The 16,494-nt window shown below is 43.9% G+C and overlaps 1 protein-coding gene across 5 annotated transcripts in view; it reads left to right on the plus strand.

Moving 5' to 3' along the window:
* Nucleotides 1–595: 595 nt before the first annotated feature.
* The window catches only part of DDX3X (DEAD-box helicase 3 X-linked), a 34,135-nt gene continuing 18,236 nt past the window's right edge, over nucleotides 596–16,494 (plus strand). For 2 of the 5 annotated variants that reach the window (XM_048864578.2, XM_048864588.2), the window contains exons 1-7: nucleotides 596–762; nucleotides 3,284–3,338; nucleotides 4,818–4,868; nucleotides 9,859–9,993; nucleotides 12,211–12,334; nucleotides 13,867–14,028; nucleotides 14,120–14,219. In XM_048864578.2, the coding sequence (XP_048720535.1) occupies nucleotides 718–762; nucleotides 3,284–3,338; nucleotides 4,818–4,868; nucleotides 9,859–9,993; nucleotides 12,211–12,334; nucleotides 13,867–14,028; nucleotides 14,120–14,219 (672 nt within the window). In that variant the 5' untranslated portion in view covers nucleotides 596–717. Of the gene's footprint in view, nucleotides 763–3,283; nucleotides 3,339–4,817; nucleotides 4,869–7,427; nucleotides 7,522–9,858; nucleotides 9,994–12,210; nucleotides 12,335–13,866; nucleotides 14,029–14,119; nucleotides 14,220–16,494 lie in introns of those variants that run through there. The other 3 variants (XM_048864596.2, XM_048864603.2, XM_075132273.1) reach the window with 2 other exon arrangements.

Genomic DNA, 16,494 nt, shown 5'->3' on the forward strand with positions numbered 1-16,494 from the left:
CTCGCAGCGCTCGAGCCTGGGCCGGGCCGCGCCACCATTAGACCCTGCGCAGCAGCGCCGCCGAAGCTCATAACATGGCGGCGGGCCCGAGCCGGGCCGCCCACGTGACCTAGATTCGGGTCCCTTCTGGAGAGAACGTTCCGTAGCCGCGCGAGAGAAAGGCTGACTGCGCGCTGTCGCGAGCTCTGAGTCGAGGGGGGAGGCGGGGAAAGCGAAAATATCTCGCGATACTTCGGGAGTCTTTTCTCCTGGAATCCGCGGGTGGGTGTGAGGGGACAGCTAAGGAGGTGATCTCGCGGTATCCTCCAGGAAAGCCGAGCGGCTCCGCTTGGGGTCATAGAAGCCCATGGTAGGAGATCTCGCGCGACGTCTCCGAAGCCTCCTCCATCGAAAACCGAAGGGACGAGCCTGCAGAGATATCGCGATAGTTCTGGATTCCTCCCCTCCCTTAATCGAGAGCTGCCGGTTCTCTCGCGGGATCCTTGCTGTAGGGGCGGGGGAAGGGAACGAGCCGAAAGGGGGCGTAGTTTGCGTGCTGAAGTCAGCACGCTGGCAGGGAGGGGGCGGGGGTATATAAGGGGCGGGCCGAGCCGGGGGGGTTTCAGTTAGAGAGGCGAAACGATTCGAGGTGAACAAGCGGCAGCAGCAGCGAGTTCGAGACCCGGCGAATCTGACTCTCTAGACGCGGAGCGCGACCTCCCGAGACGATCGCTCGTTATGAGTCATGTGGCGGTGGAAAATGCCCTCAGTCTAGACCAGCAGGTGAGGGACCGCCGGGGCCGCGAGATAAGCGACGATGGGGGCAGAGGAGGGAGCAGCAGCATCGAGTCACGATTATCCTGAAACCTACGAACTCGGCCTCAATCCTTGATGATGACGTCGCGATATTTTTTCTTGCTTAGCCCCCCCCCGCCCCCGCCGGCTTCTTGCGCACTTAATTGTTGCGATTAATCGCCGCGGCGGTCTCGATCGCGGGGCCGGGGCGAGGGATCGAGGTTTCTCCCGGCCACCGGGCTGCGCGTGTCGCTGCGGCCTGGCGAGCAGGCCCCAAGCCCGGCTTTTGTGTGAGGCCGGCACCCCTGGCGGCGGCTGCGGGGAACGGCGGAGGGGGGGGGGGGGCGACAATGGCGGCCATTGTGCGAGTGACGGAGGCAGGCGGCGGGCTGGGCCGGGCCTTTGTCTCGCGCGCTCCGGGACTGGGGGGAGGGGGGGTTTCTTTGTTCTCGCGCCCGCTCCTGCCTGGGCCCCAGTGACGCAGCTGGGCCAGGACGTATCTGAGACGTTGCCGGCGAGTGTCACGGGCGGACCCGGCTTCGCGCTGCCGCCTCCTCCCCTCCCCCCGCGGGCGGAGCCTCTGGTGGCCGCATCTAACGGGGGGGGGGGCGGGTCGTGGGTAAGCCCGGAGTCGCTAGGGGCCCGGAGGTCTAATGTACTCGTGCCGCGGGGTCGGGTTGTGACTCTGGCCACGTGCTCAGCAGCGCTTTGGGAGCGCGGAAAGGAAGCGGGGCAAGTAGCCCGGGGAGCTGCTTGGACTGGCCTTGCTTTTTCGCGCTGCGCGCTCGCTCGTTTCCCGAGTCTGGCCCTCGCTGGGCGGCGCTGTGACGGGGAACCCGCTCCCCTCCTCCCGGCATTTGCCATTGCGGCAGCCATCTCAGTGCGGCGGTGCAGCAAGCGCTGCAGGCGGGGATTTCAGATACTGCAGGGAGCAGCCTCCCGGCTAATCCGGCAACTGGTCACGTGTTTCCTCGGAGCCGGGACCGGCTGTCTGACCTACTTCGAGAGGAAAAGCCAGGACAGCGGCTGCAGCGGTTCCCGACTCCGCCCCGTCCATAAGCCTTAGGTTAAAATGGCAGGCCGTGTTAAGGATACAATTGAAACTCCAAATCGGAGAAATCTCTGCGCTGGGTTACCTTCTGCCCCGATCCCGTCCCCAGAATTGGAGTGACGCTTGCTTGTCACAACAGTGGTGTCAGTAGGCAGCAAGTGTAAACACCATACCTCTGAAACTAACAGCCCATATGTTGTGTACTTTGTTTGCATAGGATTGGAAAAAATTAGCAAATTTTATTTTGAAGTGGGAGTTGGGCATCTGTTACCTAAATGGAAACATTCCCCCCTTATGCAAGTTACATAGAGTGACATCAAGAACAGTGTGCATATGGAAGGCTTCTTCCACTTGGCTTTTGGCAGCATGCCATCTCCACTTACATAAAAAAAAATTGTCGTCTTACACAATCGTGGTTTCAGCGAACACTTGTAGACATTCTTGTAAGCAGGCTTAAATGTACTTCAGCTTTTCCAGGAGTTAGATTTACTCGGAATTTTTTTTATAAATGGTAGTTGGTTTGTGCAACGAGTAGGCTACCTAACCCCACTCCACGTTGAATCTCGATTTGTGACAACTATTGGCAAATCACAGCTTGTCTTGTAATAGCAAGTTTTTTTTGCCTGTGTTAATGTAGATGAAAACAAAGCTACGAATACAGGCAGATTAATACATTAACACATAGTAATGTACCTGTATCAAAAGCTTGTATACCCATTGAATATATTTTAATCTTTCAATTTAGTATTTTCTATCGTAAAAGAAAACTTAAAATTCCAAACCAACCCTTTTCTAGTGCTTAAGGCCTAGATTGAATGCCATATAGTTACTTTGCAAGTGTTACTAAAGCAGTGGCTCCTTACCCCCATACTGTTTAGTTTAGTGAAAGGAAGACAGCCATCTTATATGATTACACAAAAATCAAACTTTATTTATTGTGCCTTAAAACTGTTCTGTGCTCTTTCCACTTCTGGCACAACCATGGTTTTTTTAAAATTGTGTGTTGGGAACCTTGATATTCATTGTAGAAAACGCTGCAAGGATGCTTTCTAAAGTGTTCCCATGGTCCTAAAGAAAATTTAGTAGCATAAGAGGGAAATGATGGCAGTTTTTGGTTTGATAATCTTAATTGTTGAATTGCAAGTGCTGGGAGCTAAGTTCTGGTTACCAAGCAGCCATTGCATGTGGTGCACTTTTCATTTGTGAGCATAAAAGCGTTCAAAAAGTGAATTTTCCCTGCGCTGTGGAAGTAGAATAGGACCAAAGATCATTCTCAACTCTTTTACAATTGTTCTTCCTGTACATTAGAAGCGTATTTGTTCTTATGAACCTCTCCAGTGCTCCAAATAGCAACCCAAGTTTCATTAGTAATCTAATTCTTAATGCCATGATATGAATTGATGGCAATGTGTTAATATAAACTACAGGAATGGTTTGTGTGTTTTTTTTTTTTGGTAGTTTGCTGGTCTAGACCTGAATTCCTCAGACTCTCAGAGTGGTGGAAGCACAGCAAGTAAGTATATAACTTAAAAATGTACATATTCTCTTTTGGCTATACCCAGATATATAGGTAGAAAAATAGCTGTTGGTTGTTATGTACAGCTTTGAAAAACAACCTATTTCTGGGCTTTTATTTTAAAAGTGACTTAATGTAAGGAGGGAAATCAAAGGGGTTGACTGTTTTGGTGGGGAAAAGGGATGCACTGAATCAATGAGTAGCATGGGTTAATACTTCTCTGTTTAAAGGCAAAACCTATTCAGATCCTTAAGGATTTAACTTGACGGAAGCTGGTCTCCAAGGTTGAGACTAGTTGTTCTGGTCTTCACCACTGGATAAGTCTTTGAAGCAGGCATTTAGTTAGAAGCTAAGCTGCATGGGGGGCCCTTCAACTCTCAAATTTAGTTGCCTACTGGGGCTGTTACTTGTCTTGCATAGGCATCTTCTCATAGTGGTTCTGGGATGCCAGTCTACTTCCACTTTGTCAGTTAAGTGATGCTTTGAAGACATGAATTGCGATTTCTGGCACATGGAATTAATTGCATTTCTGGGAGGCTCTTTAACTGCACCACAGGATTGAGGCCCTGATATGGGTGGTGTCAGTAGGGAATCTTCCTTTAGACTGAATGGATTTCACAATTATGAAGCAAGGGTAGCTTGGTGTTCTCTTCTGCTGAGGTAGTGAATTGGGAGCAAAGGAGCAATCATTTTTCTTCTAGTAGTGCTCTGAAAGGGGTGGGGGTGGGGTTGTCTCTGGATATCTAGAGACCTCAACATCTCCTGACAGCATCTGTATGAGACTGATGATGCTCAAGTAGTAGAGTACTATAGAGATAGAACATCTTCCCATACTATACTCAAGCCCACCAAATAAACAGTATTCTCTAGAGAGATGCAACAAGATGTCCTTTCTGAAAGGTCCCTATTGGGGAGGCCAGCAAGAAGCATTTCAATGGACTTACTAGGGAAAGTCCTCTAAAATGGTATTATGTAAGGCCAATGCTTCCTGAAGTGTCAACATGCTAAAACGGAGTTCTACCCTTAGTCTCAGAAGTTGAAAGTCAGAGGAGAGGGTTGGGTCAAATCTAGCTAGCCAAAATGCTGCCAAACTCCACTGACCAAGGAAAACTGGAGAACCAGCCAATTCTCTGCTATGAAGCCATAAAGCCACATAGCACTATTACATTTGTGTTGAATAGAAGGGGTTGGCAAATACATTCTTGTGAAACAGTGTACGGCACAATGCCTGTCATAACTGCACTGTCTTGGGCTGCTTTTGAAGCCTCTAGAATTGAGGCAGGTTCTATGGGCTTTAATTGGGATGGTGTGGTTGTATGAAGAGTCCCCTGACTAAGGCAGGTAGTTGAACCAGATTTTTCTCAGGATAAAGACCCTTTTGGTGGAGAAGACCAGTTTTAACAGATGTTGCTGCTACACATTTGTATGTGGTTCTTGAACAAAACTAACTATTTTTTCTTTTTTTCCTTTTTTTAGAAGGTCGATACATTCCTCCTCATTTACGGAATAGAGAACCTTCAAAACAGGGTATGTGTTTTTGTTAATGTGGTGGCATTAATTAATGCTAATATACAGCAAAGAACAACTGCAAGTATCTAATCATGATTGAACGCTCATCTCAGTAGTAAGATATTTTTACACTATTCTTCATAGTGTAAATGACTATGTATACTGCTAGATTGTTCTTTACCTAGTCATACAAGTCCTTGGCTTTCATTGGCTGCATCATTAGCTTAAACACTAAATTTGATCTTTGTTGTAGTTGAACAGTCACTTGATTATACTGCACAGGATGTCTACCAAGCTACTTGTGAAATGGGAGCCTGAGACTACATCAGCTTCCAAGTTGCATAGGTCATAAACAAATGGACCATGTTGAAGCAAGATGGACTCTTAGTCTTACAAATGATTGTTTCGCTGTAGTGATCTGGGGTCAGCAGTTTTGGTTCTAATCCCTCATTGGTGCTAGTGTGGGGATATCTCAAGTGCAGTGTGATATCTGCAAAAATTAGTTTAACTTCACTCCTGCTGTCGCTTCTGAGGAAGTATATAGTCTGGATCCATTTTCCTGTGGATAGGAGGCACTTCTTGATTCCCTACACCTGAGATTGATAACATTCATACTGTTGCTGGCTGGCATGAGTAGTAAAAATGGTTCTGGTACACTTCAGTTAAGATTCTGTGTAATGTCTTTTTTTTAAAAAAACCCATGGGTAATAGCAGCAGTGCAGTATCAGTGGTATACCCTTGTTGTTTTTCCTATGGTCCAAAACCACAAACCTGTTTCCTGCTGCCATAGGGAAACATGGAATATATGATAAACTGTGGTTTATGTATGGCTTATGAAGAGGGCTGCTTACGGTAGAATAAAATTGTGAGGCATCAGATAAAATGAAGCTGTCTAATCTTTACCTATTTATGGATAGTTCACAGTTTGGGAGGGAGCATAGAAATTGTATCCCTGTCAGTGTAATACATAGGAGGGGAATCCTGCCTTCTTTCTTTTTTCTTTTCTCTCTCTAAGTGAGTCTGAAAGAGGTAAGTCCTTCAAACAGCTCAATGAGTGGTATTTGCACTCCACTGCAGTAGAGTGTGGACATGATATCCACTTGAACAGGTAGAGCAAAAATGGCACGGGCATAATTTCTGACAATGGATTAATACAGGGGTAGGCAACCTATGGCACGTGTGCCAAAGGTGGCACGCGAGGGGATTTTCAGTGGCACTCAACTACCCAGGGGTCTCTGCATTTTAATTTAATTTCAAATAAAGCTTCTTAAACATTTTAAAAACCTTATTTACTTTACATACAACAGTAGTTTAGTTATATATTATAGACTTATAGAAAGACCTTCTAAAACATTAAAATGTATTACTGGCATGTGAAACCTTAAATTAGAGTGAATAAATGAAGACTCGGCACACCACTTCTGAAAGGTTGCTGACCGCTGGCCTAATAGTTAGAATTGGGCAACTAAAACTACAGAACCTGGCAATGGGTATTACTGAAGTGTCAATCAGCTGTGTCACATTACTTCCTGCTAGTGGAAAGAAGACTGACTAGCTCGAATCTGGTATCGTGCTAAATTTAGCAAAACCACAACAGTAATCATGTTTAAATTGAAAATACTGCATATAAATAATGGATTGATAAGTAATAGGATGGGCCAGACCTAGTAGGCTGAAGTCCCAAACCTCCCTGACTGCTCAGCTACAGGAAGGTGGAGCCAAAGTACTGCTGATACTTCCCCTTCTATGCATGGTAACTCATTCTAAATCCCATTGCCATTGCTTATGGACATGAGATGTTTTTTTTTTCCTTTAGCCCACAACTTTCCAAACTTACCCATGGCATAGCCCTGAGATTATGGGGATGCCACTACTTCACCTTACTACAGATGGCAGAAAATGCTCTAGCCTGCTTCCAAGATTGTTACAAAAAATACATAGCTTCTAATCTTCAGGATGCAGTTACTGATTGGAGAATCCTGGTGCTGTGGATCCAAGGCCATGTTGTGGGGTAGAAGAGAGCTACTTCTGCATTTGCCTTATTTTTAATGTGGGTACATCCTTAAAATCCTCTTCTGAACTGCCTACGGAGACCATCTTGCTACCAAATCCTTCTCTGGTAGAGTAGGCGGAGTGTTCAAGTAATTCTGAAGTGGAAGTGATTCAAATGCTTGCTGGCCCAAGATAATACTACTTAAAGAAAGATTTCTACCATGGCTCTTTAATAGGGTTTTTACATATCACTAACTGGCTAAATCACTGTTCAATCTTACTGGATGAAATGAGATGCTATACTGTTCAGCTGACTCATGAATGTGCCAGCCACTGTCTGTGGCATGCATGGGAGAAAACAAAAGCCTTTAACTTGTGGAATTTTGTCTGTCCTCTAGGGAAATCTGTCTTTCCCCCTTTCTTTTGTAGCCATACCAGGCAGTTAAAATTTATCTCTGTACGTTTAGGTTCTCTGTAATGCCTCTTTGATCATCAGGTTGATGGAACTATGCTTGATTGGAGAAATAATAGAATACATTCTGTGTCTTAAGCTTTCTTTAAGCCTTTTGGTTTTGACTCTGCTATATCCCTGGAGTTTTCATGGCTCTCTTTACGACAGGAAATATCTGTAACTACATGAAAAACCACCATTCCAATTCAGGGCCACTACCAAGAAGCTGTAAGTCAATATCATCAGTGCAATGATGTATAACTATGCTATTCTATAGCATGAATTGGAACTGGCCATACAGCAGTGACTTAACGAACTAACAAGTGATATTTGAATTTGCATTTTTTTTTTTCATTTTAAATAAATTGGCAACCATGTCCTTGCTGACAGCATTTCAGCTGTTTTGGATATACATGTATACTATCTGCTGCCTGGCTTAAAATGTTTTTATGTAACACTTTTAACAGCTTCTACAGACCTAAGATATATTTAACTACCTTAAAGTGACATATTAAGAATATACATGTATCTGGTATCCAAGCAAGCTTCCAAAACAAAGCATTTTGATGCTGGCTATTGTTCATGGGCTGTAATTAATGGTAACCTTTATACCAATTCTAAAGCAGAAGAAAGACATGCGTATAGATGAGCTCTTGCTTTTCATGAGTACAGTGGGGCTACACTGGTAAGAAATGGCACCCTTGTAGACTTTTATCCTTCGCTAATTTGGCTAAAAGGACAACTACCCTAAGTCAGCACCATTCTGCATTTAATCACCACGGATGGATGAAGAGTAGGTTTAAAAGCATGTTTGGTGGGTTTTTTAAATTGTTGTTTTTCCCCCTAAGCCTTTGTCTACTATACCATAGTACAACATTTAGCATGGCTTTCTCTAGAACTGGTGTCTGAGGCAATGGGGTCTAGTAGTAATTTGGGAGATGAAAGGTTGCCATTCCATTACTGGGAAAGCCTTGTAAAATGACTTTGGCAAAGATTGCCAGTAAATAGTTATAAAGCCAAGGTCTCAACAAACACTTGCAGAGTAAGTCAACTCCCATCAGACTTTTATTTCTAACATTGCAGTTTTATTTGCACCAAGGTTTGAGACTTCTCTGTATTTGGAAACTGATGAAAGCCATCATGCATAATGAGACTCAAAGTTAAAATTGACTTCCACTGGCTTATTTGAGTTGCACTTCCTCATGTGGAGGAAAGTGTGTACCGTCTAACTTGGACACTTGCATGGGTATAAATGACACTAGGTAAAATCCTGCATCTTGCTTGCCATGTTCTTTCATCACTAGTGTAGTTCACCATTTAAAATACTGTCTCCTAGTTCTTGCGCATTAACTGCACAGCTCATTCCTTAAACTTGTAATCTGTTCTGCTTGCCTTCACAAGTTTAAGATTACAATTCGCTCAGAGTGAAGACTCGCTCTGAATACTACTTTCTCTAGCTAGTATGACATTGACTGCCTTGGTATAGATGTTAGTCTTTGAGTGGCTGCATATCTCTTTACTAAGGCCTGGTTGAAACAAAGCTGTGCTATTTCAATTGAAAGCTGGACTGACTTTTAAAACTGGCACAGCTTTGTGTAGTGAGACTGGGTCTAAACCTTGCTGAAACTAATTCACTATGCCCATGTCTTGCTGCATCATTCCATATAGGAAATGAGGATATCAAAATCTTCACCTCCTAGGATCTGTTTCTTTCTGCACCAGTGAAATCTTAACAATTGAGACCTCTCCATTAATGTAGCTGTTAACTCTCTGGACCCAGTCGTTTCATTGCTAACCACATTTATTCCCCTTTCTTAAAACCATTCTTACTGTGAGCTGTCTTCCAATAGTGCCTTGCTAGTAAGGCTTGTCTGACTAACAAGCTTCACTTATGTGACACAGTATACTACATAATAATCCAAAATTCTTAGGAGTTCATCCTGTGTAACATACTAAAATCTGGCTTTCCTGACTCTTAAACCAAGCCATCAGGCTTCCTTTATTCTAACCTGTTAACTAAGGAGCACATAAAGTTGGAGGGGAGAATCTTAAATCTCCTTCAATTACTATTTTTCAATTATCTTCATATGAAGTACTGGAGCTATTCTCAACAACCCAGAGTTCTTGCAGCAGGCTCCAACTTGTAGTATGACAATAACCATAGTGCACAGGATAGTCTTGATGTTTGCTCCAGGTCACTAACATTCTGACCTAGCTAACTAAACTAGCTTTCAGAGAAGCCTTTTGAACAAACTCAGACTTGATTTTGGCTGAGTTTGGAATCTCCTCAATAAGAGTTAACAATTTGTGAACAAGTTTTTGTAAACTAGAAACTGTGTTCTTGCTATGGATCCTTCCCAGTAGGTGGCCTGTGACCCCAATTAAGGATAGCGACCTAAAAGGATCCACTGTCTTTGGAAGGATTCTGTATTGCTGCAGCTTTTTGCATTCTGGCAGTAAAGATTACACACCACCTCTGGATTAGTGCTATGGAGCTTGCAAACTGCTCACTGGCATGAGTGACATTTTTCCTTTAATTGTTTCACTTTTTATTCTCTGCCAAAGATTCCCCCAACTGGGACTCTGGTCGCGGAGGTAATGCCTATATGAATGGCTATGACCGAGACAGCCGGATGAATGGCTATGATCGTGATCGCAATGGGTTTGGATCTAGAGGAGGATCTGGACATGATGACAGAGGTGGGCGAGGGGATTATTAAACTGTCACCTTTCAGCCAATTGCACTCCACACCAAATTGCAGGAGACATGATGAGAACTACTCTGCCATAACTTTAGAATAGTTTTACTGCTGAAAGTTTCAGTTCCCTTTAAGTTTGTAGCATTTGAGACAGATCTCACATGAATGCTTGTGGCTTATGAAATTCTGGTTTAGTGCTGATCTGCTTGTCTTCACCTACCAGGATACAAGCAGTAGGGCTTACAGGCCTTAATTGAGATTGGGATGCCGTTATGTTTGCTGCTGCTACATTATACATGGATAGAAGGTCTGCTTTGAAGAGTTTACACTGTAAATGGAGAATACAAGAGGTGGGAGTTTGCTGCAGTTTACACTCTAAAAGGAGAGAAATGCTACCAAAGTGACTTGCCCAGGGTCATGCAGGAAGTCTGTACTTAAAACAAGGAATTAAACTGATTTCCTTGTTCCCAGTCCAGTGCCATAACTACAAACCAGTGTTCTAGCTCAAGTGGAGTAATCAAAATCTCAGATTCTTAACTTTGTCCCTGGAAAGCACCCACAAAATGACCGCATACTGTTGCTTGTGTGTAAGGGGTGCCTTTTCTAGTCATTAAACTGTCTTGCTAATAAAGGTTTTTGAGATGTTAAACTGCAGGTTGCCTGACTAAAATGCAAATATGGTCGTAGAACTATTCCCAAATCAAAACCAATGTGTCAGTGCTTTTAGTCTCTCTGAATTACTTACAACTATCACAATACTTTAACTTTGTTCTTCATGACTCCATACATCTGCAAATCTGTCTTTAGCATTTGTGGTCTCATATTAAATATTTCACTTTTAACCCTCCTGGTGTCTTTACAGGAAAGGGGAGTTGTTTGACTTAGTATTTCATTTCTTGTCTCAAAACAGGTAGCCAAAAAAAGATAGGGACAGTCTGTAGTCTGATTTTCCTGCTCTTGAAGGTCAGAAGGCTCATTCAAAGTAGATCCTACAGGTCACAATTTCAAAACTTCTGGATGCAAAGATATCATTTTACACAGACATACTGACCCCTTCACTTTTGGATGGGGACTGGGGAGTTTTGCCTGCTTTTCTTGTAGGGGTTGGAGAAATTTTGTTTTCAGCAGCCAAGGGAGGTTGGAACTCAGACTTATGCACAAGAAGGGGGGGAAAACTGCTTGATTCCCCAACTCCAAAGCTAGACTTTTCAAGGGTAGCAGTTTGCTAGTAGTTCCAATTTTTGTTCGCAATGTATGATAACATAGCGATTGAGCCAGTCATGGGTGTCTTATTATTTGCAGTACAGTGGAACTCTAAGGAATGAGATACTATGGCTGGGGAGTGGTGAAGAGTGGCTTCATTAAGTACCTGTGGACATTCCTTCCCAGAATATGATTAGACTAGTAAATTAGAGCTCAATTTGCTTTCCATTGGGGCTTTTTTAAACTGCAACAATTCAGGTACTGATGTTATGAGCACAGCATACTGAGACTATTTTATACTAAGTCGGGTAGCCACATTTACTGATACTCCAAGCCACATACAAAAGTCTCAGAATTCAAGAGCTGGGGTGCACCTGACAGGGCTCAGGGCTTCAGCTCTGCTCCTGTTACAGCCCCAAGCCTTGGCAGGTGCACTCCATGGGGCTGAAACTCCAAGACCCCCTCCCTATTGGACAGAAGTCCCAACCCCACCACCCTGCTGTAAGGCAGAGGTCCCAAGCTTCCCTTCTCCCTGCCCACCCTCCATCTGGTAGGTGGAGAATTTGTGGGGGAGGGGGGGCTCCAAGCTACACTTCAACACTAAGAGCTGTATGTGGCTCACAAGCCATACTTTCACTATCCCTGTACTAAGTCATTGTTTTTAAGTTGTGTAGTGTAGATTTAAATAACTGCATAGTTGGACTCTAAAATGTGAATCTCTTGCTCAACCTGTCATTTAGTTAATACTGTACAACTTTCCAATATCCTCTAATTACATGAGTATAGCGAGCCATGTGTCTGAAATCTCTCTCCTGTGCTAAATCACTAAAGTGTGGGGGTGGGGAGAATACACTCCGATGTTTTCTTTTTGGCTAGCTCCTAACCCATGTGCACCTTCATGGTGGCTTTAGATTGAAAGGAGTCTCTTGCGTGTTGAAATTGGCTTCTTACCCTGAACAGAGACATACTGACTTTTTATGACTAGAAAAGTAAGCCTTTTCTTTTCCATGTCTAGGATTTGACAGTGGGTGGAATTCTGGTAGAGACAAGGATGCATACAGCAGCTTTGGTGCTCGGAGTGACCGTGGTGGAAAATCAAGCTTCTTCAGTGAACGTGGGAATGGGTCAAGAGGAGGCAGGTTAGTATCTTCTTGCTCCATGCAGTGCAAAACTATTTATTTATTTTTTTTTTTACATCTGCACTAATACCAGTTTTATGGTACAACTGTGATCTTGCCACACTCTAGCTTCAGGTCTCAATATGACATGGAAACAGGGCTACTTATTAATTTGGGGCAGCAGAATGAGAACCCTACTTGGAAAACTAGTCTTTCAGGGTAGGCAGGGTTGTAAATAACTTAAAGCAGTGTTTCTCAACCTAGGGGTTGTAAGCAGGGCTGGCATTAGCAGGTAAGAAGCAGGGCAATTGCCTAGGGCACCACAAAACTAAAGTGCATGGTTTCAGCCCCATGAGGCAGCGGATTCTTGGAGCCCTACGCTGCAGGGCAGCTGAAGCCCCAAGCTTAAGGCAGGGGGTTGCCAGCACAAAGGTTGAGAAATACTGAGTGAATTGGCTTAGTCTTTGGACTAGCTAATGATATTTGAGTTGTAGTGATTTGCCACTTCTGTGGAAATGGCAATAGGATGCTTGCATCATTGATGAACACTTACTAGTTATCGGGAGGAAGTGATTAATGTAAAATGACACAATTGAAGTTAGAATTTTCTCATTTTTTTTCTCTTTAAAAGTGTAGCTGAGAACAATCTGAGTGAGTTTAATAAAACAATTGGGCAAGACTCTTGCAGGTTCTCTCCCTTTATTTGGTCAGTTCTAAACACCTCATGTTTGTATGCACAAGTGTGGTGAGAATGACCTTTTTCGACTCGTTAGTCCCGTATCCTGAATTTTCTCAAACGTGGTTTACCAGACCTAAAACTAAATGCAACCCAGGTAAGGACTTTTTTTTCCTACCTTTTATCCAAAGCCCATTTTACAAAGAGGGAGCTTGCCTGTATAATGCACATATTGACATGACAAAGGGCCAAGTGTACTTCAGTTTGGAAAATTTCTATTTGTGTGAGGAATAAAATGTAGGAGCAAGTTAAACTTGCCAGTTGTGAATTTTTTTACTATAAAGTACATTCAATGAATTAACATTGCTTAATGTGCCTCCCCATTGTACAAAACTCTCACCTTTCTAGAACAGGTGTCCACTAAAACCTGTAATTCAAACTCAGGTAAAGGGAGAATTCTGAATTGCCATTCCTCAGATAAACTGTCAGTTTCTCTCAACTTGCTTCTTAAGTAACAGTATTTTAAAAAAATTCTTAACTCCTATAATTAGTTAGCTTCCTATTTTGATTATTAGGCTATCCATGCTCTTGTTTACAAACAGTTGAGCAGTTAATGTATGAAGCAGCACTATTAAGGTTTCCCCAAAAAACATCAGTCACTAACTTTTACCAAACAAAGGGTATATGTAATATACACCAGCTCAATGGGCAGGGCCCTGCTTTGTTGAATTTTATATTCCAAATCTGGAATCGCACTACCTTATTCTACCTACTGTGTGGAATTAATATGCAGTTAAACGTAATGGGTCTCAGTTTCCATGTCAGACAACCACCCTTGTTGAGCTAGATTTCTAACTAGGTTTTTTGCTGTATTTAGATTTGAGGACCGTGGAAGAGGCGGTGACTATGATGGCATTGGCAGTCGTGGTGATAGGGGTGGCTTTGGCAGATTTGACCGTGGTGGAAATAGTCGCTGGTCTGAAAAGTCAGATGAAGATGACTGGTCAAAACCACTTCCACCAAGTGATCGTCTGGAACAGTGAGTAATGTAACTCCATTTAGGTATCAGCATGCCAATCAAATCTAGGTTAACTAGTGGATTACTGATTTCTTCGATCTTCTGCTTTCAGAGAGCTCTTCTCCGGAGGCAATACAGGCATTAACTTTGAGAAATACGATGACATTCCTGTTGAGGCAACAGGCAGCAACTGTCCTCCACATATTGAAAGTGTAAGCTTTTATAAATTTTTAATATTGAATCTAGACTCAGTTGCCATATACCAAGTAAACTTCCAGGTGAAACTTGATGAATCAGAGTTGGTTCTTCTAATGCTTACACTATGTCCAGCAACTTTTTCCTCCTGATACATAGTGGATCCACCATACTTCAGTGAATCAAAGCGTGACCGAGCAGTTGATAAGCAAGCTCTGAATGGTGAGATTCACTTGTTTGACAGCTTCCCATATGTTTTAATAGCTCCATCATAGGTGTGCAGCTGGAAAGATTTCACTCAAAGCATATGTGGTGAAGTGTCTTGTAAGTTGTTGGGTTTTTGTGTGTGAAACCTGTTGCAATGTGCTTATAGTAGATAACTGCACCTTGCACTTAGAGTAGAAGGTGGTGAGGGTTTATGGCCCTCAGTTCCTGGGAGACTTCATTCTACTGTCTCATCACCCATGGAGAAGGTTTGTCTCCTGTGCAGATTTTTTTTCCCTTGAATTCTGTTGTGTACTCCTGAGGGAAATCTGCACCAAAAAAAATCTCTGCACGGTATTTTAAAATTCTGCAAATTTTATTTGTCAAATAAAATGTAGCGGTTTCAGCATGGCAATGGGGAGCACCCTGTAGCTGGTCCTGCCTCCCCTTCCCTCCCCCCCCCCCAACTCAGCAGTGTGCTGCATCAAGGTTGGGTGCAGTCTCAAGGGCCTGCCCCTCCACACCAGGTATGGGACAGGCTCAGCTCAGCAGGATCCTAGTGTGGGGTGAGAGGGTTCTGGGTGTGGGCAGCTCAGTGTGGGGATCTGGAGGCACAGGCTTGTTGGGAAGGTTCAGGGTGCAGGGACAATGGGATGCTGCACAGGGGGTGTCAAGGTGCTGGTTGGGTGGGGGTATGGGTTCAGCTGTTTGGGGATCTAGATATGGGATGCTCATTGGGGCAGTGCAGGGTGTGGTATGGTGGGGGTGGAACAGAGACCTACAACTTGGCTTCCCATAAAATTTTGAATCCACTTAGAGTGAAGGACAGATGTGATATGCTCACAGTAGCTTGTGTTGTGAGGTGATGAGCTGCAGTGTCTAATACTAGCCAGAGTTTACAAAGTGTTGACGGTTTTTTCATGCCCAAGTATGGTGTATTGCTGTAGTCCAGCTGAGAGATGACAGTCATGAATGACTGAGGCCAGGTCTTCACCACCATGGGACAGTCTCCTGGCCAACTGGAGATGATGATAAAAGCATTACTTGTGGCTATTGCAATGTGAAACCGTGCCCAAAAGAAACCAAATGCAATCCTAGGTTACATACTGAACTGACCCATTGTAAATGGGAACTTGCAATCCACACCATGGTTGTGAACTCAATAGTTTTCTCTGACCACTAGCACCACCTGTTTTTTTTACCCAGGTTCAGCTTCATCCATGAGTTGGCCTCATCCAAGCACTGGGCTGTCTTGTGTTACTTGTGCTGAAGGATAGGTAGAGCTGTCATCTGCATCTTGCTGTACTTGAGTCCATATGATCTTACAGTGCACCTGGTAGTTGCGTGTTGATATTGAAAAGGACCATCTTTGTACAACCCTGCAAGCAAGGGTTCTAGTGGTGCAGGTGTAGTTTCCATCACTACTCTTTGGGTACATCCCTCCAGAAAGGACTCAGGCCACTTTAGTGCATTACCCTGGACTCATCACATCTCTAGTAATTCAGCTGCATTGAATGCTGCAGAGAGGCCAATGAGAATGGATGTCTGTCCTGTATCTATTGACTGAAAGTGGCACTAATGCTCTCTAAAGCTGTTTTAGTTCCATGTCCTGGCCCGAATCCAGATTGTGCTGGTCTAGAATGCGGTCTTAAGTTAGATGAGCTTGTAGTTGGTCTCTTGCTTGTTTCTCTGAGCTTGCTTGGGAATGGGAGTTTTGCCACTGGGCAGTAGATGGCTAGGGCTGAAATCTCCAGGTTGGGTTTCTTTGTTGGTCAGACTATTGTATGTTTGAAGGAGGAACAGATTATTTCTCCTCTGAATCAGGTGTGCATGACCCATTCACAAGCCAGGAAGGGCAAGGATTGGATTCATGGGTCTTTCCTTGGAACTCCTTTAGGGGGTGTCCAGAACTACTTGATAAGTCCCTATGCCAAACTCTGGGAATGCAGGTAGGCTTTTGGTTGGGTTCATTGTTTCATCATGTCTGAGTCGGCCTTTGTTTTCCCACCACGGGCACTTGAGTTTCCACACCTCTTGTCTTTTTGGATACCCTGCAACACATCCCCATTTTGTGTAGGCAGTGGGGAT

This window comes from Caretta caretta, chromosome 1, assembly GCF_965140235.1.
Source record: "Caretta caretta isolate rCarCar2 chromosome 1, rCarCar1.hap1, whole genome shotgun sequence".
In the NCBI taxonomy this organism is placed as follows: Eukaryota; Metazoa; Chordata; order Testudines; family Cheloniidae; genus Caretta; species Caretta caretta.